The 26,907-nt window shown below is 45.1% G+C and overlaps 1 protein-coding gene across 3 annotated transcripts in view; it reads left to right on the forward strand.

Annotated features, from left to right (window-relative positions):
- LOC147703669 (butyrophilin subfamily 1 member A1-like) overlaps positions 1–26,907 on the forward strand; it is a 349,015-nt gene that overhangs the window by 155,292 nt on the left and 166,816 nt on the right. For all 3 annotated transcript variants that reach the window (XM_086932015.1, XM_086932013.1, XM_086932014.1), the window contains exons 4-5: positions 1,072–1,356; positions 19,875–20,012. In XM_086932015.1, the coding sequence (XP_086788141.1) occupies positions 1,072–1,356; positions 19,875–20,012 (423 nt within the window). The remainder of the gene's footprint in view (positions 1–1,071; positions 1,357–19,874; positions 20,013–26,907) is intronic.

Here is a 26,907-nt window from a genome sequence, read left to right on the forward strand (position 1 = left end):
TCCGCCCGAGTTGAATTGGCCCACCGGGAGCCAACAAGGTACCCCAGCGCTGCAGGCTATGAGTCCAGCATTGGTTCACCCCTTGTGAACTCCCCGATGTCACCTGCAGCCTCTGCACACATGCCCCCTCGATGTCGACTGCTCCAGGTAAGGAACCCCCAATGCCTAAAGACACCTCTGCATATGTCGCCCCTGAGCCATGGAGAAGAGGACCCTTGGTGTCCCTACATCCCTGAGCATTGCCAGTCTTGAACCTCCTATTGGTTCACACCATCTGGTCTCCTAGTCTGAGCCTACAGCCTCTTTCCACAGGGACCGATCAGCATAAAAACCTATTGGGTTCCTGATGCTGTTTTGCACCCTGCAACCGGCCGCCCCCCTGCCGCTGGTGGTGTACCGTTGGTGCTGCCTTGGACTTTGCCCACCACTCTCCTTAACTCCTCGAGATTGGTCCTGTAAGTCAATGTACTGTACCTGTTTGCACAACTTGTTTTTCCTTTCATAGGAATACATTGCAGAATATAAAAATTCTAGTTTCCACTTTTTGAACAGTAAATAATTTATATTCAAAAACGTGCTTACCTGAGCGATTTTTCTCTGATGCCTAAACATATAAAAAGATACTTGCTATTTTAATAAATTGATGTGGATCTCCTTGTTGAGTCATGTTATCATTTATTAATCATTGTGTGCATTTGCAAATGTCTTTCACGCCTCTGTGTTAGGCCTAAGACTGCTCTACCTCACTACTCCTTAACAGTGCACTCTGGGATTGTATAGCAAGCCCTTCCCACTATTAAGGGAACTCCTGGACTCTTTACTCTATATATCAGATTATTGATATATCACATAAAGAGACGGCTTCCTACAGCATAGGACTGCTTTCCAGCAGAGTTGCAGAGAACAGGATTGAAAAAGGGTTGGGTGTAGTCTAGTCAGACAGAGATGTTTGTAAACGTATATGGTCTTGCAACAGGCAAGAGAAGGTGTTTTACAGATGGTCTCTAATGGTCTTTATCTTTTTGTTGATGTGTCTTTCTGTGACCCTAATTTCACTTTGCTGTTTTGTAGCAACGGGATCCGATCCTAGCATTGGCATTGAAGTCCTCCAAGATGGTGGGATAAAAATGATGTGCTTGTCAACAGGATGGTACCCAGAGCCCAAGTTGCTGAATATAAAAGACGATGGACAGATGGCGACAGGGGACTTTTCTGAGCTAAAAGTCCAGCAGGAAGATCACTACTATAGTCTTGAATATTCTCAGGTCATAACACAGAATTCAAATAAGCCCTTTACCTGTGTGGTCGGAACCGTCCTCTCCAATCAGGAAAAAGAGTCATCACTTTATGTATCAGGTGAGTCGCGATCACAAAGTTCAGACATTTTGGGTGACATCCAAACAAAATAGCCCTGTGATATGGTAATTCAGTGTGCCTTGCTTAGGAGTTAGTTTCTGATTGGTAACTTGGATGCTGCCTTGGGCTCTGCTTTCTCTGATTACGATTCTGAACAAATCTGAAACTTTTATGTCTATCCCAGTCCACCTTAACTGCCAGTGTCTGACCTGGTGTTCCTCCATTAGCCTTTTACATTTCTGACTTTTGGTGAGCCTTGCCATTCTGTAGAAAACTTACTAGCATTAGTGACAAATTCAGCACTGTGCATGTATGATGCTCAAACTACTCAACAAATCACGTACTCGCGCTGCCTTGCATCCTCTTTCCAATCACATATGCTGATTAAAAAAGTTAGAACCATCCATCAGTGTTTATTTTTCCTCAACTCAGGGGTATATTCCCTCTACTTCTTCGTTTCTCAGTCCATTCTGGACCTCAGGCCCCTCAACCTGTACATCCTGTCAGAACAGTTCCACATGATCAGTCTTCAGGATGTCATTCCGCTGCTACAGCAAGGTGATTTAATGGCAGGACTTGACCCCAAAAATGCCTACTTTCATATTCCGATTCATCCAGCGCACTGGTGATACCTTCATTTTGTGGTAAATGGCAAACACTATCAGTTCAAGGTACTGCCATTCTGGGTCCCCACTGCACCTCCGGTATTAACAAAATGCACTGAAGTAGGAGCTGCACACCTGCAAAGACAGGGTACCCACGTATTCCTATACCTTGACGATTGGTTGATTAAGAGTGCAATTTAGTAGCAGTGTCATGTACACAAACAAACCACCATAAAACGTACATAAATTGGAGTTTACCATCAACGCTGTGAAGTCCCACCTCCAGTCCCTTCAACTCCAACCCAATTTCTCAACGCAGAGGTGGGCTGGGCCTATCCTAGCCGGGTAAGGGTCCAGTCCTTTCATGCGTTGCTCTTTTGTTTTCCGACAGACCAACAGGTTAGTCTTGACTGTCCTGCACCTTGGCATGATGGCCTCGTGCATATCCATAGTTCCCACCCCATGTTACACATGCACCCGCTGCAAGAATGCTTAATGCATCAATGGTCTGAGACAGAGGGTCGTTGGGATGATCTAGTGTTGATCAGCAACCACACTCCTTTCTCCCTGCTGTGGTGGAACCAGGACTGGACTGGCCGTTGCGGGCACCGGGCAATCCCCCGGTGCGCCGCAAGGGTGGGGGCCGTTTTTGTTACAGGGCCGTTTTTGCAGCATAGCTGCAATATCGGCCCGGTAACAAAATCGGCCCGGCAAAGAGCTCGGTCGCACCCCCAACCTCCTCCCCTGAGCACTTTGCTTAAACTAGAAGGTCCTGCTCCTGACCGCAGGACCCTAAGAACCAGCCCCATCAAGAAGCACCCCCAAGTAGGAAAATGTTTTAGTGTGCTCAATAGTAACATCACCCACCTGGATAGATTTGCATTTAGCCTGTCCTTTCCCACACATTCACAAATGGTTTCTTGGCATTTAATCTTAAGCTCTTTTCATCCATGAACTCAATGTATTTGGAAAATGCCTTCTGGGCACTTGTTTTTGTTCTGGCCATTAGCACCGCGTCATCCGCATAGAGAAGGGTGGCAGCCTGCTTGTTGCCATATCTTGGTGTGTCCACTACCCCGGCCTCCATCTCCTCCTCCAAAGCGTTTGTATATATGGAGAAGAGGAATGGGGCAGCCCTGTCTAACACCCCTCTCTATGCGGAAAGACCCGGTGCATTTTCCCTTAAGGCCGTGTCTCACCTTTGCGGTGGCTCCTGCTTAAAGTTTTCGAAGAAATTGCACTATCTCAGGTTCCACCCGCAAATGTTCCAGAACTCCCCAGAGCTTTTATTATGGTCAACACAGTCAAAAGCGGCTGTGAGATCAACAAATCTGGCATATAAGCACCCTTTCTTTGCCTGTGTATATTTCCCTTGAAATAACACGAAATTTAAGACCTGCTCCACGGTACCCATCCCCTCCCTAAAACCGTACTGGACCCGGCTCAAGATGTTATTATCATCAGCCCAGGTTTGTAGTTTGTTTAAAACCACCCTTCCTGCTATCTTCAATAATGAGTCCAGGAGTGATAAGGGTCTGTAGTTAGCAGGATTCTCTCGTCCCCTTTTTTGTAGATAGGTATTATCGATTCGGACCAGGTTTTTATGAATCCTTTGAAACAGCAGACCGTTAAAAGACGTGTTAAAAGTGGGGCCCAAAGGTCAATATTCAGTTTAAATATCTCGTTTGGAATCCCATCAGGACCCGGTGCTTTATTTCCTTTGCTATTATTAATTGCCGATGTTACTTCATCGTACGAAAACTCTATGGGTATCGGAAATTGCTCATGCTCCTCTCTATCCAGCAACTATTCTCCAAAAACCATTGCCATTCTCAATGTTATATACCTTCGAGAAGAAATCAATCCAGGTGTTTTCATCTATCGCGATTTCAATTCTCGGGGTATCCTCTTTAGAAAAAAAAAGGGGCATTCACTGCCTGCCAGAACAAACCAGAATCTCTAAGTTGAGCAGCTTCATACAAGTTTTGCCAAGCCTGTTCTTTTATTTCTTTTTTACGTTGTTTTAGGGCTGTATTGTATGCCTTCCTGCATGCTCTAATTAGGTCATAATCCCTTAATTGTGTGCTAAGTGCAGCCTTATGTAGGGAATGCATTTAGTGCAATGGGCGTTGAACAACCCATTGCTCTTTGGTTGCCTATTTTTACTTGATATAGAGAGAGACTTTTGAATAACACTGGTCACCTGTGAAAAGGCATCCAAGACCTCCGCATGAAAGGTATCTTCATCTAGGCAAACAAGGATCGGTGTTAACACCTTTGAAATAATGTCTGCATTTAATTTTTTAGGGTCTTTTTTACCCCACCTTAAGGCAAAGCCGTTCTGTCTTGACAAAACAATATCATGCGACCATGCCAAACGCTCTATAGTGGAGGAATCAGTACTGTCAGGTAATTTTAGATGTAGGCTAAGGGGCAAATTATCACTTAGGCCATTTGGGCAGATCATGATTTTTTTCACCTGATTAGAGTGTCGGTTTGAAAGAATAATGAAGTCAATCACTGAGTTAAAACCTCGGCCTATATAGGTGGGGCTGAAATTTACATTTGGGGAGCACATCATATTTACAAAACCAAGATCGAACATGGCCATGATATAATTGATTTTTTCCCCTCTTTCTGTATGAACAAAGTGTTTCAGACAACCACTTGCTTCAAGTTCGTTTTCCTCATAGCCACACACATTCAGGGTACAAACGTTTATATTGAAATCCCCTGCCCACAACAGAATTACATCACTTCCTTTTACAAAGGTTTGAACCTTTAAGTCTTCTATATACGTTTTTATCACATCCATGAAGTTAACATTATCGATATTATTATAGAAATTTACCACCAATAGCTTTATAGGTGGGTATAGATCAATGGACACCATTTGATAATAAGCTGTATTCTTTAACATTTTAACATTCTGCACCCTAAGCATATTGGATACATAAACACAGATTCCCCCTTTGTGTCTTCCATGTAGGGACCGAACCGCTGAGGTATGAAATGTTTTATATCCGTCCAAATGCTTTTCATTTATGAGCCAGGTTTCTTGGATGCAAATTATTTCAAAATTCTGAATAAAGTCTTTCCAGGCATTATTTGAGACTTTACTCTCCAGCCCGCAGACATTCCACGTGGCTATCCTCACAAGCCCAGGAATTAATAAAGATTTAACAGCTACATCGCAGTCCTCCTCATGAGTAGTTTTTGGTGCTTCTATCTCAATGTCAACCTCCCCCTGTTCTCTGGCCATACTGGCCACTGATCTTCCTACTTCAGGTCTAACTTGATCCATACAGTGGGTTACTAGACTAACATATAGGGCCTTATTTCTATCCTGATCTACGTCATCGTTAAAAATTACAACTTCAATGTTCGTGGGGACTACATCTGGCGGCATATCAACTTCTTTCTGGGACACTAACGAAGCCTTATTTAAATGCTGAGCTAGAGGTATATCGGCGTCATTCTGCAACACTAATAAAACCTTGTTTGAATGCTGCGCTCGAGGTATATCCACTTTTTTGCCTGGACTCCCCATTTTATAAGAACTATCATGGAGTCAATCCACATCATTGAGTTGTCTCAGAGCTTCAAATCTGTTATTAACCGCTATATTATAAATCAAGTTGTCATTTCGAAAACAGTGCCTCGTCATGGGATTTCCCCTCTTTAACAAGCGTGGGTGACAAAAAAAAGCCCAGTGGAAGGATTTTAATTCTGTCAGTTCTAAGGTCAACTTGCCCCACGCGTTTAAAAATTTCGGTGACCAAAGCCAGGGAACTCAGTGTCAGAACCACGCAATCCCCCATCCAGGGCTTCCTCTCCCAACCCACCCAAGCGACACGTCTCACCATTTTAAAGGCTTCGAACATGTCATTAGCTAGACCTGTCTTTAGGCCCAAGTAATGAATGGACTTGTTTCGCAGGGTAGCCCAACATTCTTTATCTGGATCATCTATCTGCGGGACATTTGCCAGAACTATAGTGTAGGGAGCTGTAGCAGGTGGAAGGTTTAGAGTAAAAGATTCTTGGTGCGCTATTCGTGTAGGAGTCTTTGATGCATTTCCCTGTAGGTAACGTTGTTAAGAGGTGTTCTCCCTTTGTTTGGATTGTCCATACCTCCTACTCCCTCTTTTCCATCTTGATTATTGTTATGCCTTATTATACTACCTGCTCTGTCGTTTTTTTCCGTATTACTAATGCCGTGGACTCCTTGTCTCTGACTACCAAAAGGATCCCTACGAGGTCGTTCCACATCTTCATTCGATGGGTTAGAAACGAATTAGATTAATTTGTTTAATTTGTTGTGAATGGAAATTTGTCCTTCTTCTAGCAGTGCCAATCTTTTCTCTAATGGGCCTGTAAGTGTTTGAATAGTAGAGACCAGGTCTACCAAGAAAGACTTAGGATCTGGGGGCGGATTGCTAGTTTGAGTTTTGGTATTATTTTTCCCCTGGGTTGCCCGTTTACGCTTACTTTGTGTCTTAATTACAGGTGGTATCATATTGGCTATTGTCTCAGGAATGGTGTGTATCACGGGCGGTAGACTTATAGGTGGAACTTTCTTTCCCTTCATACACACTCGCTTAGGTGGGGGCAGTATAGTAACATCCTGATCATCGGATAAGATCTCATCCCCTCCTCTAACGATGCAGCCATTGGTTAACTCACTTAGGATATTAATAGTATTCTGTACTCCCTCTGATCCTTGGTTGCTATCAGATTTACTAAAATCTCCTGCAGACATTGCTGCCTTATCTTTACTCAAAGCATCTTCAACACTAGATATTTGTTTTTCAATGGCTCCTACAGCGCCCGTCAGATATTTCATTAGCAACATATTGTTCAGATCCCTCTTATCTGGTGGCAGAGCAATATTGGCTTTATTTAGCTTTCTTTTTCCCATCATTAATGCAATACTCCTCCTTCACACAGTTAATAGCACTATTTCAGCTAACAGGACCAACTTCTGCCAATGCTAATATCCTTACTTGGTTAAAGTCCCGGTGTCCATATTCGGATAAAGGAGCCAACAACCGGGGCCCAGCCCAGCCTCTTCCGGGCTATGACGGGCAAGGACGGGCCCGCCCTTGGCCCGCGCGCGTCCCGCTCCGCGGGGGCTCCCGTGTGATTTTAAGTTCTGGCGCTGGGTCTCGTTCTCACGGCCCCTCTCGCGAGACCGCACTGCTTCCTGGGGGATGTAGTTCCCCGGCAGTAGCGGTCCGCGGGAGCAGCGAGCTTCAAGTAGATGATGACAAGAGAAGTGCCTGGTCTCCTCAGTCAGGCGGGGCAGTGAAAAGATGCTGGCCACAACAAAGTCACTCCCAGGGTAAGAAGCGCGTCTAGTGAAAATCATCCTCAACGAAAACTGTGGTCTACTGCATGTCTGGACATCCTTTCAGTGGCAACGATTCTTGTCCAGTGGTGCCTCTGCTTCTGCTGTGCATCAAGCGACCTTTGTTGATTGCTGGTGCTCCTGCTTGATTGGGACCGCCCCACTGCCAGGTGAGTCCGATGTGCCTGCGACTTCTGAAGTTAAGCGCTGCGTCCGTGTTGTCGTTGTGAAGTAAGATGGAGTTGGTGTTGATGGTCTTGGTGGAGATCAAGGGGGGCAGTCTTGTGGAGAAGTTTGTATTCCAGGACACTAGCACAGTCTGTCCATCTGTATATTCTCGAACAAGAAGATCGTGTTACATGGATGTATCTCTTTTGAAATAATTGTTTGCTAAGATTCAAATATTGGAATTTGATTTATATTAACTGATTTGTGCTCAGGGAGGAATTGCATATTGGTTTGTTTAGTGCCAACTTGTGGGTATTGTGGGGTTGTCTGGTAACCGGCCTCATTTTCCCCCCTTTAGAAGCACTGTATCTTACTTAGTAATTGTTACTGTGCCCAAAGTAACGGTAGAGCGCCCTATCTCAAACCTGGTTACCAAGAGTCTGTGATTAGTTCTAGTACTGTACAGGTGTGGGCAGCCACTGGGGCCAAGATGAATAGAGATAAAGAAGCTCAGGAATTATTCAACAATTTGAGTGCTGGTTCTTCAATAGGTACAGCTGTTGGAACTAGTAAGAACCTTAAACAAGAGGGTCTTAGATCAAAATTTGTTAAATTTGAACGTCTCAAAAAAGCGGAACTCAATAAATGGTGGGACGCCGCCACCCTTAAGCAATACCTTGCACTAAATAGAATTCCAAGGGGGCTGATGTCCTAAATAGTATCTACTTATGAATATTTGGAACCGGATCCCATAGATTTATGGGAAAAGGAATTGACTAACAGTTCTAGAAACCTGATAAACATACTAATAGAAAATGCAGAAAGGAAAATAGCTAAATTATTGATTGAGATTCAAACTTGTGAGGATGAATTAAACAGCTTAATTTACCCGAACCTACAGTTAAAAACTACACGATATTGGATGAGATGTTAACCAATTTACAAGCTGATATAAAAAGAAGGAAGATATGTAAACTTAAACGTGATGAAAATGACTACAAAACCGGTCGTATATTTACATTTGCACGACAGTTTGCCTATCGGGTGAATAAAGATCTGGTTCCAAATAGGAAGGGAAATACACAGAGTGTGAGTGATATAGGCTGTGTATTTGGATTATTTATTCATATTTGGATTACGTGCAGGTGAGAATATGATTCTGGCTGTACTGTTAGGATCATTTGGCAATTAGGAGGAAAGAACATATTGAAAAACCATATTGGATATGACCATGACTTTGACATAATAAAAGACTGGTTACGTGAAGAAGGATTTACTTTTTGAACTGTGATACAAGAACGATTATATGAAGAAGATCTTGTTACTTGGCTGTATCTAGTTTTTGAAATATTTGTTTGCTAAGATTCAAATATTGGAATTTGATTTATAATAACTGTTTTGTGTTCAGGGAGGAATTGCATATTGGTTTGTTTAGTGCCAACTTGTGGGTATTGTGGGGTTGTCTGGTAACCGGCCTAATTTTCCCCCCTTTAGAAGCACTGTATCTTACTTAGTAATTGTTACCGTCCCAAACTAACAGTAGAACGCCCTATCTCAAACCTGGTTACCAAGAGTCTGTGTTTAGACAAATTTAGTAAGTCTGCCTGAGTGCGGTGAGGTCGTGCAAGACCAACTGCATGCTGTGCATGCCAGAAGGCCATGCTCTGCAGGGGGGAGGGCAGTTGCAAGGGTCAGGCTCTGTGCACAACCCCACAATGCAGATGGCCAAAACCTGCATGCAGAATGGGGTAGGTACGCTCGCAGCCAGTTGGGTGCTGGGTGCCTAAGGTCCTACGCAGTGTGGGGATGGCTACCCACGACAGGTTGGATTCAGGACCTGCAACAAACCCCACGCCACACATGGTACAAAGGCCATGTGCAACATGGGGTTGGCATTACATATGTTAATAAAATATTACTTTATGTTAAAAAAAAACTAGAAATCCGTTGAAAAAAAACAAAGGTTAAAATAATGTTCTAGTTAGGTATAGTAATAATATCTTTTCGTTTAAAAAAAATGCTATGATATTTTTGGCTTTTGTCAGAGAATTTTTAATCCCCCCACATATTACATCACTCACAACATGATCTATGACATCATTGTTAACATGACTGCAACATCTGGAATGACATCATTGATGACAAGACTGTGCATGGCAGAGGCTCCAATCATAGTGTATTTAGGGCACGAGTTATAGTTACTCTGAATAACTATAACTAGTGAAATTCAATGGTTTTGTTAGTTTAAAAGGGTATGTTTTAACTACAACCTCAGTTTACCTCTGTTTTTTCAGTAAATCCCTAAGGTATTTTATTTTTTTATATGCTATTACCATATTGAACTATAATGACACTTTAACCTTTTAATTATATACTTTTTTTTTTTTTATTTTAACATGTTTCCCGATGCAATTTCCTATAGGGATTTTAGACACGACTACAACCCGATTCCCCGAACAGAATTACACCAAATTTGGCAAAACGCTAGATCTTGGTCCAGAAAAATCTCTTTTTGCGATTTGGTTTAAATCCGTTAAGTAGTTTGGAGTTATTAAAGAAATAAGATGTTCGAGCATGTGAGCTGTTGATCACATGCTTTGCATACTCCTGCCATCTAGTGTTGGGTCTGGATGTTTGCAAGTCGTTTTTCTTCGAAGAAGTCTTTCTTGTCATGAGGTAGGTGACTTCTCCTTCGGTGATCGTGTGCATGGGCATTGACTCCATTATTGGATTGTTTTTTTTCCGCCATTGGCTTTGGGCGTGAATTGCTGCGCTCCAGTTCGACACCGTTTCTCGGGTTACCCTTGCTTTCGATCGTGTATTCCCTTTCTCCGCGTATCATATTTAATACAAAAAACTATTTTCAATCTGGAACCTCGTGGAAGAGCGTTGGGTCTACCCGTATCGATCCAGCTCGCAGTCGCACTGTAAAGCGGGCATGGAAACAGCAAAAAAAATTGCTTCAGCACGCAGGGAGCAGCATTTTATGCAGGTACTTGAGGGCGAGAGCAGTGCCGGCTCTCGATGGAGGCAGTAAGCCGGCTGGGGTCACCGGGGCATTGTAGCTCCCCCGTCATGTGGCCCCCAGAAAACATGCAGTAGGAGCCCTGGGTGTGTTCCAGGGCACCCACCATTTACTGGACTGTCCTGGGGTATGGGGTTCCCAGGGCTAATTTTGCCCCGGGGAGAGGAGCAGCAGGCCCTCCTCCTCTTTCATGATAAGGCCAAGCCTCCGGGAGATGGGGTTCCCAGGGCCAAAATCGGCCTTGGGGAGGGGGGCTATGTGCCCCTCCCCCTTTTTATTAGTATATGGTGGTTTCCCTGGAGCATGTTTGTGTTTGGTGCAGAGGGGGGATTTCGGTCATAGAAATTCACTGCAGAAATCAAAGGGTACAGGGGCGTTGTAGTTAAGAAATTGAATTTTAAAAATCTTACAAATTTACTGAAAATAATCAAAGGGTTCAGGGAATTTATAGTTGGGTTTAGAGTTTACAGACACAATACCATAGAATTTCAGCGGTTCTACTTAGTTAGCCCAAGTAACTATAACTCGTGACCTAAGCTAACTATAACTCCGCCCTCACCATGCATTATATTTAGGGCTCCCGGTTTATGGTATTTATTTTTTTAACATTTATGTCTGTATTTATCCATATTTATTTTGTCACAAGCAAAAGAAGATGCAGCTAGTATTTTTTTCTTATTTATGTGAGAGAGGGGCTATGGAGAGATAGTAACAACTGCACACACTTAGAAAGTTACCAAACCAAACTGAAGACACTGAAATGTAGAACATTCTATTTCAAACAAAAAGTGTGCATTTTTTGTACAGAATTCTAGGGAACTTTAAGCAAGTAACGTTAAGCACTGTGTTCGAAGAGGGAGGGATGGGGGAGGCAGCCTCTCTTTTGGCAATGTTTGAAATTTTTGTTATTGGACTGGCATCAAACTGTGTTACAAAATCTCTCTTGAAAGTTACCTGCTGCAACCCGTTCTAACCCTTTGTGATGCAAAGAGCAAGCGCAGCATTATTGAGGAAGATTAGAATAGGAATAAAGAAAGGCATAAAAGCAAATGGCAAATGACTTCTGCAAAGGCAACATTAAAGGAAGAAGACTGCGTTCCCCATATCTCGCTGAGAAGGGCTAGTTGCACAGAAACAGGTGGTATTACCCATGGAAACAGTTAAAAAATAAAAATAAAGGAAGGAAGAAAGAATTTCATGTTTTCTTGGAACGGGGTTACAATCATGCTTGTACACTAGCAGTATGTCATTTTAAAGAATTCCTCAATGTCTAACTGTGAGAAAGTGGCTCTATATATACTGGACTAGAATGAAGTACAGTGTGTATAGTGTCCACAAACCCCAGAGGTATAACAGAGGTTAAAGTCAGGACTGACCTTACTCTCCAAAGTGGTAGCTTGGTTGAGCAGTAAGGCAGTACCAGAGGACAGTGTAAAGCATTTGCTGGACACACTCAGTCAGCAAAAGGGTTCACACACTCAAGGACAGAACTCCAGGCCAATTGTTGTTATATCCACAGATATCGTTTTTATTTTTAGAACCAACAGTTATAAAAATATACTTTTCTCAATATGAGTACTCTCATGTAATTACTTTGCAAAGGAGCAATAAAGTTGGTGCACACAATAGATACAGTATTTGCAGTAGTCAACACAGTTCTAAAACACACTATAGCATTGATCTCAATGGGTTTTCCACATATAAGTACAGTTGATTACTATATAGATTACTTTAGTCGTTTCAGGACTAGATCCTAGATTCAGTCCTGGGGTCTAAGCTGAAACCAGATTAGCAAAAACGTTTTAGTTACTGTACTGAATTTTCATGAATATAAAGCTGTTTTAAAAGTTCACACTTTGAAACTTTTCACTGTAAATCTGTCAATGTTATTCAATGGGAGAAAATTCAGGTTGCAAGTAAAGTACAATCTTGTTACTTTTGTAATCCAGTACTGGGCTCCTAGGGCCAGCACTGGGGTCTCAACTTAAAACAGGGAGGTAATTGCGTTTCAGTGTTTCGTAGGATTTTTAAAGAATATTTCAAGTTTCCAAAAGTAGGCACTTGGAAGAAATTTCAGGGAAAAGCATACAATGGATTCCTATGGAGAAAATACACGTTACTAGTAAACCCAGTAAGGATTACTTTAGCAATTCAGTACTGGGCTACAAGGTACAGTACTGGCTTCTCCCTTGATCACAGGTGAGTACTACGGAATTCGGGTGATTTTATATGAATATTTTTAGTTTCCAAAACTTCACTCAGAAGATTTTTCAAGCCAAACCAGTCAATGTTATCCAATGGCAGGTAAGTGAGTTATTGGTTTCCAGGTGAGTACTTGGCTGGTGAAGTCAGGGTTCTGGGCATAGACTCAGGGGTTCCCCGGTGTCAGGTAAGTACAGTTAGTTCACCCCCAGCGGCACAGGGGCGGCAGGGTGCAGAGGTAGTTAGGCCCAATGTAATTGAATGAGGGAAAGGGGGCCTCCGGTTGGTGGCTGCTGACTAGCAGGCCACGCGGCTGTGGGAGCTGAGCTCCTGGTCACTTGCTCAGGGCAAAGTAGAATAGGACAAAGGTGGCACAGCCAGCGGCACTCGGGCGGCTGGGTGCAGGGTGCTTTTGAGCCGTCGGGCACTCAATGTTATCCAATGGGAAAGGTCAAAGGGGAACACAGGCTGCAGGCTCGGGGACGGAGACTCTCCCCAGGCGACCAGCACTTCGAGAGGTAAGTTGGGATCTTGGAGCACAGGTAGGTATCCCAAAGGGAGGCACAGGGGGCCGAGGGGTGCAGGGGTGTCTTTGGGTGTCTGAAAGCTTACCCTCAGCTGGTCGCGGTTGGGATGGCCCCTGGTTCTGAGTCTGCAGGCGTCGTCTGGTTAGTCAAGGAGGGTCTTTGGGCACTGGACTTCAGGTCCCAGTCGCCGGGGGGACGTCCTCGTGGACTTGGTTCACTTGGACACGGGCCGGGCTCGGCGGGTGCAGAGTGGGCTGGTCCGGGGATTCCTGGCTGGCACCAGGGGGGTTGTTGCAGCAGAGCCTCTGCTGATGAGTCCCAATCTTCTAGAAGGTCCAGGCAGGCAGGTCCTCTGGGTGCCCCAAGGTTGCTGTCCGCAGGAGTTGCTGGGATTAGGCAGGAGCAGGTTCCAGGATCAACAGGCCAGTAGGGCTGGGGCCAAGTCAGTTGTTGTCATTGTGTTGTTAGCAGCTGCACGGCGGTTTTTTTTCTTCTTGATCTTCTTTCTTCTTTTCTTATCGGGATCTGAGGAAGGAACGTTTAGGGGGCCCCTAAATACTGAATTTAGGGGCGTTACAGGTAGGGCAAGGACAGGGACCAGTAGGTCCCTGTCATGGGGTGGGTACACCCACTAGCCTGCTCCTCTCCTGTGGGAGGACGGCAGGAGCCTAGCTGTGATTGGGCAGGGCTCCCCATCTTCAAGATGGCCGGAGCCCCAAGTAGTGCTTCACCTCGTCTCCCCCACCTGAGGGGTGGGGTTGGCACCCCCCCCCCCTTCCTGACGTAGTGTTTCCCGCCAGTCTTCCCGCCAGAGTGGGGGTCAGGACTGGTGGGGGCTGGTTGCTGGGTACACCAAATGGTCTGGAGAAGCTCACAGAGGTGGCATGCCTTTGAAGCTTCCCCCTGCCCATCCCGGGGGAGGAGACCTAGCACCTCGCCAAGGATGTGCATTGTTGCAGGCCCAGGAGAACGGGGGTCTCCTACCCAGGGCTCCAGCAACATGTCTGCTGTGTGGCAGCCTCTGCAGCCACTCAGCCCAGACGTGGATTGTAGGTTAGGTTTTCAGGGGGCATCTCTAAGGTGCCTTCTGGTGCTTTTTACATTAAATCCCACACTGGCATCAGTGCGGGTTTAATGTGCTGAGAAGTTTGGTACCAAACTTGTCAGTCTTCAGTGTAGCCATTATGGTGCTGTGGAGTTCGTAATGACAACCTCCCAGCACCATATACTCTTAATGGCATCACTGCACTTACAGTGCCCAGGAATGGCCCTGGGTACTGTAGGGGCACAGGGCTCATGCACCTGTGCCCACACCTCTTGCATAGGGCACCCAGCTAGAGGGGTGACTGCAGTATGCCAGGGCAGTGGGTTCTGTGGGCATGGCACACAGGGAGTTGTGCCATGTCGACTCTTTGTTTAGTTCTGTACTTAGACACTCAGCCTGCAAAGGCAGTGTGCAGGTGTCAGGGTACAGGGCCCCTAAGGGTGGCACAATAAGTGCTGCAGCCCTCAGGGGCCCTCTCTGGTCACCATGCTCTGGGTACCTAGGGTACCATTTACTGGCGGCTGACAGGTGGCCAGAGATGCCAATTGGGTTTTAGTTTCAACACAGTTTTAGGGAAGGAACACAGGCCCTGGGTACCTGGTTGGCAGGAACCCAGGGCACACTCAGTCAAAGCACATCAGCAGTTCAGAAAAAAGTAGGGGCTTACCAATGCAAGAAAGATGGCACTTTCTCACACTGCCACCTGCAACCGAGCACGCCGCTACCATCTGACAGGTCTCTGCCTTGCACCAATGATTGCCAATCACAGGCTATCTTATTGGCACTGACCCCAGCAGGCCCCGCCAGATGATGCATAAAGCTTTCTATCAGGGAGCCGGCCTGCTAATGCACATATTAACACCCCGTGCTCGCCAATTAGGCATTCTATGATGGACATAGTGTTGTTTAAAACCTTAAGTACTCGCACTTCTTACTGCGACTCCTCCCCCTTAACGTGCCACACCTACTGCCATCTGCTGCCTTGAATACCTTAGCAGTTCTCTTAAATGGGCCGTAGTGGTGTAGATTACTAAGAGGGGCTTGCTAAGGTAAACCTGGGCAGGAGTGGGGCTGCGGCACACAGTTTGTTAGTATTTTCTGTTTTTAACTTATAAATACAGAAAACGGAAAATAGTTTCCTGTCTGTATTTATATGTAAAATTCCGTTTAAACGGAAAACCGGGAGCCTTAATTATATTGTGTGGTAGTACAACCTCACCGTGTAATACACTTACCTACCCCTTTAGTACCCTCAGGTTTTGTCTGTCAAACCCTCAGTTCAACCCTGGGTAGCTGTGGAACTGAGCAGCAAGGCTTACACAGACGAACAAGTGTAAAGCATTTAAACAGCACCAAAACAATTGAAGAGGAAATCAACACAACACAAGAAATCTGACACAAATTTGTAAAAATAGACTGTATTTTTGCAAGAATATAGACACTAGAATGAAAATGCTCGACTGGAGGGTTCCAGAGATATAGATTTTACAATCCATAATAAATCAAAGCAATTTCACTCAACCATGAACAAGCCTTGGTAAAGTGAACGAATTGAACACATAACTTTTTCAAAGAAAACCTAGGTAAGTGTCAATGCGGTCGGTTAGGAGTACTTGGGGTGACTAACTCTAGCAGGGAGCTAGTCAGGGAGACCAACAAGGTCCTCAAAAAGAGTTACCTTCACAGAGGAAGCAGTCCTTCAGCATTCCCAGGCACTTTATCCGTGAAGTGGTCCTGATACAAGGGAAGAAGAATGCTGAAGATGCTGTGGATGCAGTACAGTCGATGAGGGTCTTCCTTCAGGGATTTCTCAGCTACATAGATGGAAAGGGGGTACTGTTTGCAGGGTCGATGTCCCACAAAGTCCTCTGCTGTCTGGCTGAAGTTCAGTTGCCAGTGAATTACCACAAACTGTTGTCACGGTTACAGGCCAGTCCTTCTGAGTTGATAGCTTGCTTTCTGAGCATCCCAGCAACTCTCCGACAGCATGCCCGGGTCCAGGCAACTCTGAGCTGCGGCTCTTGGGCCTTGGTGCTGCATGGCAGCAGTGGTAGCGGCTTGAAACCTCTGGCTACAAACTTGCCTCAGCAGGCTTCTTCAGCTGTTGTGTCCCTGTGCTGCAAACAGGAGGCCATTCAGCTGGCCTTTTGAGTCTCTTGACTTGACTAGGCTCTGGAGACAACTCCTTTGAGCAGGTCATGGTAGGTGTAGTCCTCAGCGGTGCTCCTTCTGTCCTTTTTGGGGGAGGTTTATATAGCATGAACTCGACCCGAAGGTATCCAAGCACTTTACATGAGCACCAGTTGCATTACAGATGGACACATTCATTGTTTTAGGCACAGTGAGATTAAGTGATTTGCCCAGAATAACAAGATGGTGAGCCTCTGCAGAGACTTGAACCTGGTTCCCCCAATTTCAAAGTCAGCTGCTCTAGCTGTTACGGCACATCCTCTCCCCTTCTTTCAAGTGGGTCGAGATCTGAGTTGTGGGTGCCAGAGCTGTCTGCCTAAACAATAGAGTGCCCCTCTCCTAAGTGCCGCCAATTTTCCCTTCAAAGGTGGTTTCTCCTGTCAAGCTCTCTTTTTGGGCTAACACCTGTGTGGCTTCCTGCAAGATGGAGCGAACTGTTACGGCACATCCTCTCCCCTTCTTTCAAGTGGGTCGAGATCTGAGTTGTGGGTGCCAGAGCTGTCTGCCTAAACAATAGAGTGCCCCTCTCCTAAGTGTCGCCAATTTTCCCTTCAAATTTGGTTTCTCCTGTCAAGCTCTCTTTTTGGGCTAACACCTGTGTGGCTTCCTGCAAGATGGAGCGAACACCTACCTCCAATGGAGGCCCCTATTGTGTTTTTTTTCCTGAGTCTTTAGCACGTCTCCCCAAGAGGACAGAAAGCTGTCTGCTGGAAAAGCCCCATGTACATCAGTAAACGAGCACTGGAAACCTTGGGCAACTAAAGTGGCAACCTCCAAAGTTGCACTTTGCTCACCAGTGAGATTGAATTTGATTTAAACATTAAATCAGATTTAAAGCACTGATTCTTTTGATACCAAACAGTACCAACCTTAGTAGTCCCATTCAGAAGTTAGCAGGGGTGCCAGCCTATAACTCTGTACTTGCCAGTGGGCCAACTAGCCTTTCCAAAGTAAAAACGTGAATTTAGGGTTTTTACTGCTGGAGCATATAAAAGTACCTGATCCACTTTTTAATGTACAGCACCCTGCTTTGGCTCTCGTTAGGCCTGCCATAGGGGTGACTTACATACATTAACAAACATTTGCAATGCAGTAGGTCTCGCAGTTGTGAGAGTTTGAGCTATTGGCATTGTAAATGGCAATGCCTTTTAATTACGTGTTGGTTTTTAAAACATAAATGAAAGGCATTGTCATTTACAATGCCAATAGCTTAAACTCTCTCAAATGCTAGACCCATTGCATTGCAAATGCTTGTTATCTTATGCAACTAATAACCATTGACAAAGCCAATAGTCCTTACTTGTTGTAGGTATGATGTTACTTGTTGTATCACATATCTGGAAGAAATGACAGCACACTATGCTAAACACAGATTTTTAGCGTGTTTTAAAGCCATGCCCCTAATTACACTGGCAACGCCCCTTTGAGAGACCCCCCATTTTTTTCATCCCCTTAAAGCCCAGAGCCTTCCGTATTGCAAGCTTCCTGGTGAGCGCTTCTGCTGCCATTTGTCTGTTAGGCGCCGCCCTGCTGCTCTGACTTGCCTGCCCCTAGGAGGACTGATGCGACCTGCGAGGGCCAGCGCACCTCTTCCACAGCCGGACGGGGGACCCCGAAAGATAGCCGCACGGGGGAAACCATAGAAGGATGAACAGGCAGAGCGCCCAGGTCTTCCATAGCCGCTGAAGGATGACGGAAAGGGAGACCACCGGCGCTGTGGTCTCCGGGTTCGTGTTTGGCGCCTTCGCGTTCTAGCATTTCAACTCCAGAAGCGACACAGTAAGTAACAACGTGATGCTGTTGGGTTACTGCAGAAGCTCTTTAACACTTTGTGTGTGGTGGGACCGCATGTTGTGTACCCTCACCAAGAGGGAACCCCCTTGCTCATTTACTCTTCATTCACCGTGTACTGTCCTTGCTGTCTTCCGTGTTTTGAGTTTGCAGAAATGTAGTAAATAGACTCTCGTTGAGAGACATAAAGAAGCATTTGCAATAGTTGGATGATGAAGTGGCATGCCATGGTTCAAATCATGAGGCTGTGTACTGAAAGTATTTCCTGGCCACTGAGTCCACTGGAAAGCAAAGTATGATGTCCAATGTTGACACCGACAATCAAATAACACCACAGGGAAGATATCAACAAATGATAGATATATCCAATTTTTTTGTATCCAACAGGGAACATACATTACATTGAAAGGCACCATGAGATTCAGTTCAAATGTATTTACAGAAATAGCTGCATGGGTTTCATTAGCATACTCAACATGGTAACTTACTTTATCGTTGATTCGGGTGAAACAATGCCAGTAATTCCCGGCTCTTCCTCCGGAGCTGCAGAAGGCCTGGCCCGTACATGGAATGAGACGTCTCCCCGAGCACCCATTAACCGGCCAGGACGCCCCCGCCCGTCCCCGTAAAAGCCGAGATTACCTTGCTGCGCGAGCGGCCCTGCTGACGAGCTCACCAAACACATTGCAGACAATGGCTGTGAGCGCGCGCCTTAGGAGACACACGCTGTGAAAGTGAAAGTGTGGGAGAGGGCGAGAAGAGAAGCGCGCGTTCACAGCGCGAGTCTCCAAAAGCGCGCGGTCACAGCCATTGTCTGCAATGGATTTTTAAGCTCCTGCACATCTCATGTCCCACTTCGTTAGCTACACAGCGACAAGAAGTCTCACTAGCGACAGAGCATGGCGCTGCATCGCTAGGCAAAACCTAAAAAGGGAGGTTTGGACTTTGCCGTTACCTTAAATGGGAAAGTCGAGTTAGCAGTTTTAAACTGGCCTTCCAGTCTGCAGTGGCAGATGGGTAGCCATGCTTTACCTTGTTCCGCTCGGGCGACTCAACCAGTGCTGTAGTCCCTGGGGAACTCTCTACCTTATAGGCCTGGAAACCCCTGGTACCATATACTAGGGTCTTACAAGTAAGTTAGGCTATGCCAATTGTGGACAAGCCTATTAATCATGCACCATTTCAAGGGTCAGAGCACATACACTGAGTCCTGTTTAGATATTCTCGTGGCATTTCTGAGCCAATGTACCAGTACCTAGCAGTCAAACATAGGGGCAAAAAAGTGGGCGTTGACCTGCAAAAAGCCCATTTCCTTGCACCATGGAACCATGCAGTGTAAAAAATCAAGATATATTCTTCTTTTGGGACCTTTTCTATTGTGCCTCTATCACATGGCACCCTCCTGCCCTGGAGACATAGCTAGCTGTATAGGTCGATTTGCAGGAAGTGTATTTGTTAAAGGGGTTTTGGACCTTTAACAATAAAGTCTGAGTGTGATGGTGAAATGGGGGTATTTCTTTGGAGGTTATTCTGGCCCCCCAATGTAACCGCTACACTGTTGCCACTTGTCCTGTGTGAAAATAATGTAATTAAGTTTTTATCTTTATTTTGTTTGCAGAAACATGGTTTAAGAAGACGTCCTCGTTGAAAAGACCTGAGCTCTCTATCATCGTCGTTGCCTGTGCCTTTGCTGTGATTATTGTTGTATTTGTGATTTATTGTGGTCTTTTAAAGAAACGTCACAAATATTTAGAAGGTAAATATTTTTCACGCTCTTCCTCAGGTAATTTCGGGGATCTCTTTTATTAGTGAAATCCAAAGTAGACCCCAAAGGCCCGGATCTCAGCCAGATTTTAGGGTAATCCCTGCCCTTAATGAGGAGTTTAATTTAGATTCATTGTATGCTTAAAAATGTTTCTCATGTAGAAATCTGGCGTGGAATCAACCCTCATGGACCTCCTTGGACACCCACTGCTCTTCATTTCAGCGTTTGTATGAAACGTAGTTCTTGTGAAGTGGCTTGAAAATAGAAATTCAAGGTGATGCGATGGAGACATGGAAAACATGGGATAAATCATTGGAATAAGAAAATAGGTACACCATTTAATAAAATCAGGAATCCCCCCCTCGGGATTTCCGCATCTGGGATGGCCAATACTGGGAGACTATTGTGGTATTCCAAAGTATTCCCTTAGTGTAACCCTCAGAAAAGTGGCATTCCAGCTGGGTTTCCGCACCCACTTCCAGTGGTATTGCTTTATTTTTCAAATGTTTCCCACCCAGAAATTTCACCAGCATTTAACTGGTAAAAAGTCTGGGGGGCAGTTGAGAGTTGGCACGTATTGTACTTCCGGTATCTTTGGTAACTCAGTTTCTGAAAGATTCAGGGTTACTCCAAACTTGGAATGAAGGCCTAAGAAGAGAAAAATGGTCTATCAAATACATTGAAGAGCCAACTGTGAATATTTTGGTATGTTCCATTATTTTATTAATTCCTGAACAGTATGAATATCCCACAGTATTACTTTCTATTTTGAGCTTGCTTATGGTCACTTCAGTCTTGCAGTCTTCACTCTTTGCCCATGTCAGTTTTTTCCTGGTCCTGGGCAGTCAGTAGTTGCTTGGAAAGTTTCCTTTGTGGGAACTTATGTATACAACTGCTGTCCCAGGGGCTTAAATTTTATTTGACACTAGTGATTACTCACAATAAACTCAAGTTCCAGCTGTTTATTTACAAGCAGCAAAAGAGAGAAATATATTTTAAGAATAGTACAAATAACAGAGGTCCTAGAACATTCTGGGGCTGAGGCACAACCCCAAAACAATTATAGCGCTTATTCAGTAATGGGCCATAATTTAAATAACGTGAGGATATAGGTCATCCTACAGGCAACAGTTTGAGAATTCTCAGTTAACTGTCATTTTTAGACTTTTCCGTGCTTAAGAATCTGCTGTGTTAATGTTTATTCAGTTATTTGGGATGCAAGACAGGATCATATTATGTATAAAGATTGTCTGTGATACATCTGTTCTGCTGTCTCGGTGACCCTGGTGTTCAAGAAGAGCCAATAGCCACGTGGTCGACATTCCCTAAATTTATAACAAAAAACTGAATGTGTGAACGTTTAGGATGCAAAAGAATAAGTTCCCCCACTTGAAAAGTCAGTGTAGGGGTAAGTTGGCCTTGTATTATGTAGGCTTCGCATATTAAGTGATGTTGAGCAAAAACAAATGAACTCATGTGACAAAACACCTTTGACCCCTGTTTTAACAAAGGCAGAGGAGCAGAGACCCACGTTTTGGCTGTAACGCATTTTACCAGCAAGCCATACTCTGAAGAATGTAATGCCTCTTGCTTTACTCCATCTGCAGTTGTGACTGCATTACACATGATTGCTGGTACCTGTCTTCAGCGCATAAAGAAAAAGCAATACTAGTATTATTGATCCTCAAACCATCAACAGCTTATATTACTATTGTTTTTGATAGTAGAGTGCGCCGCTTCATTTAATGTATTTCTAATTATTTGTAGTGACTTGATATGAAAGTGTTGTACTGTGTGTAAGGAAATGCATAGTGTTGTGACGTCATGTGTCCGTGATGCAGGGGTTCAGTGGTCCTCTGGTAGAATGTTGAGTTTGGATGATGTGAGAATGTGATGATGGGTGGACTATTGGGGCTTGTTCACTGAGTGAAGCATGGCAGCTATTTGCAGCTGGGGAAGAAGCTAACAGGCTGTGAGTGTAACTAAGGGCATCACTACATTAGCGTCTTTCTTTACGCACAGGACTACAGGCACGCCACAGTACAATATCTTATTTCATTATACGTAGGCCATCATTCAGAGACAGCAAGATAAACACTCATTTCTCCGCTCACTCTGCCACTGCATCATGGAAACATCACGCACTGCTCCATCCCCTTTCTTTACACACAGGACAACATAGTGACCGCACACAACTACATCTTCCATTTTACTTATACACGTTTGATGTCTTACAGATGCAACAATCAATCAAGCAAGACAAAATCTCCCTTCTCCCTCTTCCACAAGGAACACATGCATGCCCACAAGGACAGCTTGCTTACACACAATCACTTTGTTATACCTGCTGCTCAGCCAGTGTGAGTGTGCTGTGTTGAGTGTTAGGGGGCCTGAGAGTGTCAGTTGGAGTATGGGCTGAGCATAGAAGTTATCCTGAGATCTAAGATAAGAACCTATGAACACCTTTACCTGCAGCTAAGATAAACAAACCATCCTATGGAACTTACACCTCGGCTACTGGAAATCCTTTTATCGCAACACTCTCTCACTTACAGAATTGCAGCCAGAATTCCACCACTCCCAACACCCAGTCAAACTAGATGGCCAAACCAATGTGACCAAGTTTCAGACAGAAGAAATCACCCGACTCTGCACCCAGTTCCATGCACGCTGGATGCTGCACAAACATCAGACGGAATTCCTTCCGGACATGATATGACATCCCCCAGTATGCAGACTGAGCTCCTGAACAAACGAAACCTTCCTTTTCATTTTACATTTTTTTTATTTGAAAAGCAAGTTAAGGAGTGTAACATTTTTCATATACATACAAAAAGAAAAAAGTTTTCAGTTATTACAGGCACAGATCAGCATTCAATAGTAAAAAAAACACAAACAGACTAAAAATAGAACTTCTTAACAAAATCGATAGTATCAGCTAGAACACAAAAATTCCATAAACCAGATCCGTATACCATTTACAAAAAGTTATCCCAAATCTTTTCGAACTTAGCAATTGCTTTTGAACTTCTGCTCTTGCCCTTTCCATAGTGTAAAAGATTCCACCACTCGATCGTGTGAGGGGGGTTCTGCGAGATCCAAGCCCTAGCTATCACCAATCTGGCGCAGGACAGAGCTACACTTAACCAACTCCTATTGGTGGTGCCCGTAGGGTATATAGATAGTAATACCAAAGGTGCAGTAATTGAAGTATTAATCAACTGTTTTTGAAATAAAATATTTTCGATTTCTAACCAATATTTAGTTAACAATGGGCATGAATAGATCATATGTATGAGGTCTGCTGCCACCAGACCACATTTAGGGCATTTTGTGCGATCGCTACTTGAAATGTTTTGTGACCATTTAGATATTTTTAATGGAGTATGGTAAAGTTGACTAACCGTCCTATAAAGTTGTAGTTTCAGGCTAGAAGAATGGACTACTTTCTTGATAATATCTAAAGCAGCTGAAACGTTCTGGGATGTCACTTTAAATCCCAAATCAGCTGTCCATTTTGACGCCAATCTAGGGCAATCGTCCAATTTGTTTTGGCCGAGATATTTGTATCCCAGACTAATTAGTGATTTCTTTTTCGTAGAATAAAAGCAACTCCAATTCTCCAGTATTACATCTTTCATAGATTCACATGCTTGTATCTTCCCCGTCGTCATGGTGGGAGTCTCACGGTAACAGAATGACCAAGCAGTATCATAGAGAAGAAAAACTGCATAGAAAATCCCCATAGGGGCTGTACTATTTGGTAACCAGACCATTTCTTTGTTTTGGTCCAAAAGCCAGCCAATCAGAATTGCTGCCCTGCCCTCACACTCCCCAGCAGCAGCTTCCTGCCTCAGATTTCCAACCGCCTTCGTGTGAGAAAGGAGTCTCCCTGAGCTCTGCTCAGTTTTCTTCTGTTCCTGTGTGAACTTTTGACCCTTTGGGAATCTGGTTTCCTGCCTTCTACCTTGAGGTATTGTGTGTATTCATATTGCTTATGATGGCTGAAAGCTCTAAGAAGAGGCTGTTCAGGCCATGCAGATCCTGTGGGAAGGCCAGACTCTTCTCTGAGGACCCACATGAGGACTGCCTTTATTGCCTCTACCCTAAACACCTGGTGAAGGACTGTAAGCTTTGTAGAAAATTTTCTGACAAAACTAAGCGTGACAGAGAGGCAAGATTACTGTTATGGCTTCAGAAGAAGAAGGCCACATCAGGCTCAGATTCTGAGGCAGAATCTTCTCACTCCACTCCCAAGAAAAGAAAGGCCTCTGTTTCTGTGGAGAAAGTGGAGTCTAAAAGGAGTAAATCTGGGGAAAAATCGACATCATCTCTTCCTATTACCCCTCTGGAGAAGCAGTCAAGTCTTAAAGGACCTGGTTCTGCACCTTCTACCAGTTTGATGGTTTCTGCTCCTAAGTCTGTGGTAAAAACTTCAGTTCCGTCGTCTTCAGCTTCTTCTAAGGCTGCGTCGACGACCACGACGTCTACGGCAACGACATCGATGAGTAAGATGTCTCTGTCAGGACCGTCGACGACGACGACGACTCCGTCGACGACAGGTTCGATGTCACGAATGTCGACCGGGGTCCCGTCGACGAAGGTCCCGTCGACGAAGGTCCCGTCGACGAAGGTTCCGTCGACGACAGTTCCGTCGACGAAGGGTCCGTCGACGAAGGTTCCGTCGACGAAGGTCTCGTCGACGAAGGTCCCGTCGACGAAGGTCTCATCGACGATGGTCCCGTCGACGGTGGTTCCGTCGACGATGGTCCCGTCGACGATGGTCCCGTCGACGGTGGTTCCGTCGACGAAAATCTTACTTTCAACGGCTAAAGCTTACAGTTCTCCTCAATCAAAGACCATGATCTCCATACGCTCTTTTCAGTCGACAAGAGGTTCGGCTACCATCAGTAAGTCCGCGGAGTTCACCTCTTGGACAAAGATTTCTCCATTGCCGCCATCATCGCTGTTGGAGCAGGATTCGGAGGGAGAGGAGTCCTCAGGTGCCGCCTACAGCCCCTCTCAGCTTCAGATAAAAAGCCAAGATACGGATGAGGAGGAAAGTTTTTCCTTCAAGGACAGGCCACAATCTGCCAGATATGAATCATTCCAGGAATCTGGTGACTATGAAGATGAAGAAGAGCAGCACGAGGACTCAAGGGAGGAAGAACGTCAAGAGACAGTTTCTATACCCCTCACCCTTGTGTCGGATCTTAGATTGATGCTTAACGACTACTATCGTCGCTTCCCAGAGGCGAACTCATCGCAACCAGTTACGCGCACGCCTCCCACGCAGACACCTAAAAAAGCACCTGCCCCTCAAGATCAAGGAGTTAAATCTCCGCAGGTGGTTACTATTAGGGACGACCTAACGGACTCTGATGACGATGAAGAGCCCGAAGACGGAGAGCTAGTTCATGATGCCTCCGGGAAGGAATGGGACGAGTACGTTTTGCCTTCAGCTGCATCACCTGAACCACTCAAATCTACCTCCCCTCCTCAGGATATCGGAGGCTTCCATGATATCATGGAAAGGGCGGCCAAGAGATTCAGTCTGGATGTGGACGTACAAGAGACGGATTGTTTCTTGTACGATTTCAAGGATGATAACAAGAAATCACTTCGATCAATACCTATTATCCCGCATTTATGGGAGGAGGGCCTCAAGATTCTAAAAACACCAGCTTCTATAGCGGTTTCGATTCCACGAATTGAAAAGAAATACAGAGCTCCAGAATCTACGGCAGCCTGCCTCATTGGTCATCCCAGGCCGGAATCGGTTGTGACACAGGCGGCGCAAAGAAATTCCAAAAACCCGGTGGCTACTTCACTAGTGCCACCAGACAAGGAAGGGAGGAGAATGGATGGAGCAGGTAAGAGGTTTGCGGTTATGGCAGCCTCTACCATTAAAGCGGCAAATGCAATGGCTCTGCTCGGCCGTTACAACAGACAGATATGGTCAGATCTGGCTCCCATCCTGTCGGCACTTCCAGAGGATCGGAAAGAGGAAGCGGCAGCCCTTCTTAAAGAAGGAGCAAAATCAGCGGCTGAGTCTATCGACATCGCCATGGATGTTTCGTCTTTAGGCTTCAGACAAATGGCCGGGGCGGTCTCGCTTCGCAGACAGGGCTGGCTCAAGGCGACTTCTTTTCGACCAGAAGTGCAGGCGCAGATAGTCGATATGCCCTTCGACGGTGAGAACCTGTTTGGGAAACACATCGATGAGGCATTGCAAGGCATAAAGTCAGACACTGATACAGCTAGAGCGCTGGGATCTCTTCAGCAGGGCAAGTTTCAGTCCTTTCGGAAGAGGGGTGCAAGAGGACAATTTAATCAACGTTCCTCTTTTCAATCCAACCGATATCAACCGTACAGTCAGCAGGGATATCGTCAGTTTAACACCAACAACCAGTACAGATCCTCTAACTCCTCTTACCAACAACAGTCCAGAGGTAAATCCAACGCCAGGGGGAAAAATCAGCAGTCTAATAGACGTCAATGATTTCAGGCAGGCGCTCCCCACACTACAGATCCCGGACAACGACCACTATCTGTCTCAATACTACACCAACTGGATGTCCATAACATCGGACAGATGGGTCCTGGATGTCATCAGCAGGGGCCACACACTGGAATTTGTGGAAATACCACCGGACCACCCTCCAGTACTCAGGCTCAACCATCATCGCACAGAAATGCAGATGGAAGTTCTCTCGCTTCTACAAAAGGGAGCCATAGAGGAAGTACCACAGCATCTCAGAGGGAGAGGCTTCTATTCACATTTCTTCCTCATCAAAAAGAAACAGGCCCAGAAATGGAGACAGGTATTGGACCTGAGGGATCTCAATCATTACATAAAAAAGATACCCTTCAGAATGTTGTCGTT

The sequence above is a fragment of the Lissotriton vulgaris genome, chromosome 7 (assembly GCF_964263255.1).
Source record: "Lissotriton vulgaris chromosome 7, aLisVul1.2, whole genome shotgun sequence".
Lineage (NCBI taxonomy): Eukaryota > Metazoa > Chordata > Amphibia > Caudata > Salamandridae > Lissotriton > Lissotriton vulgaris.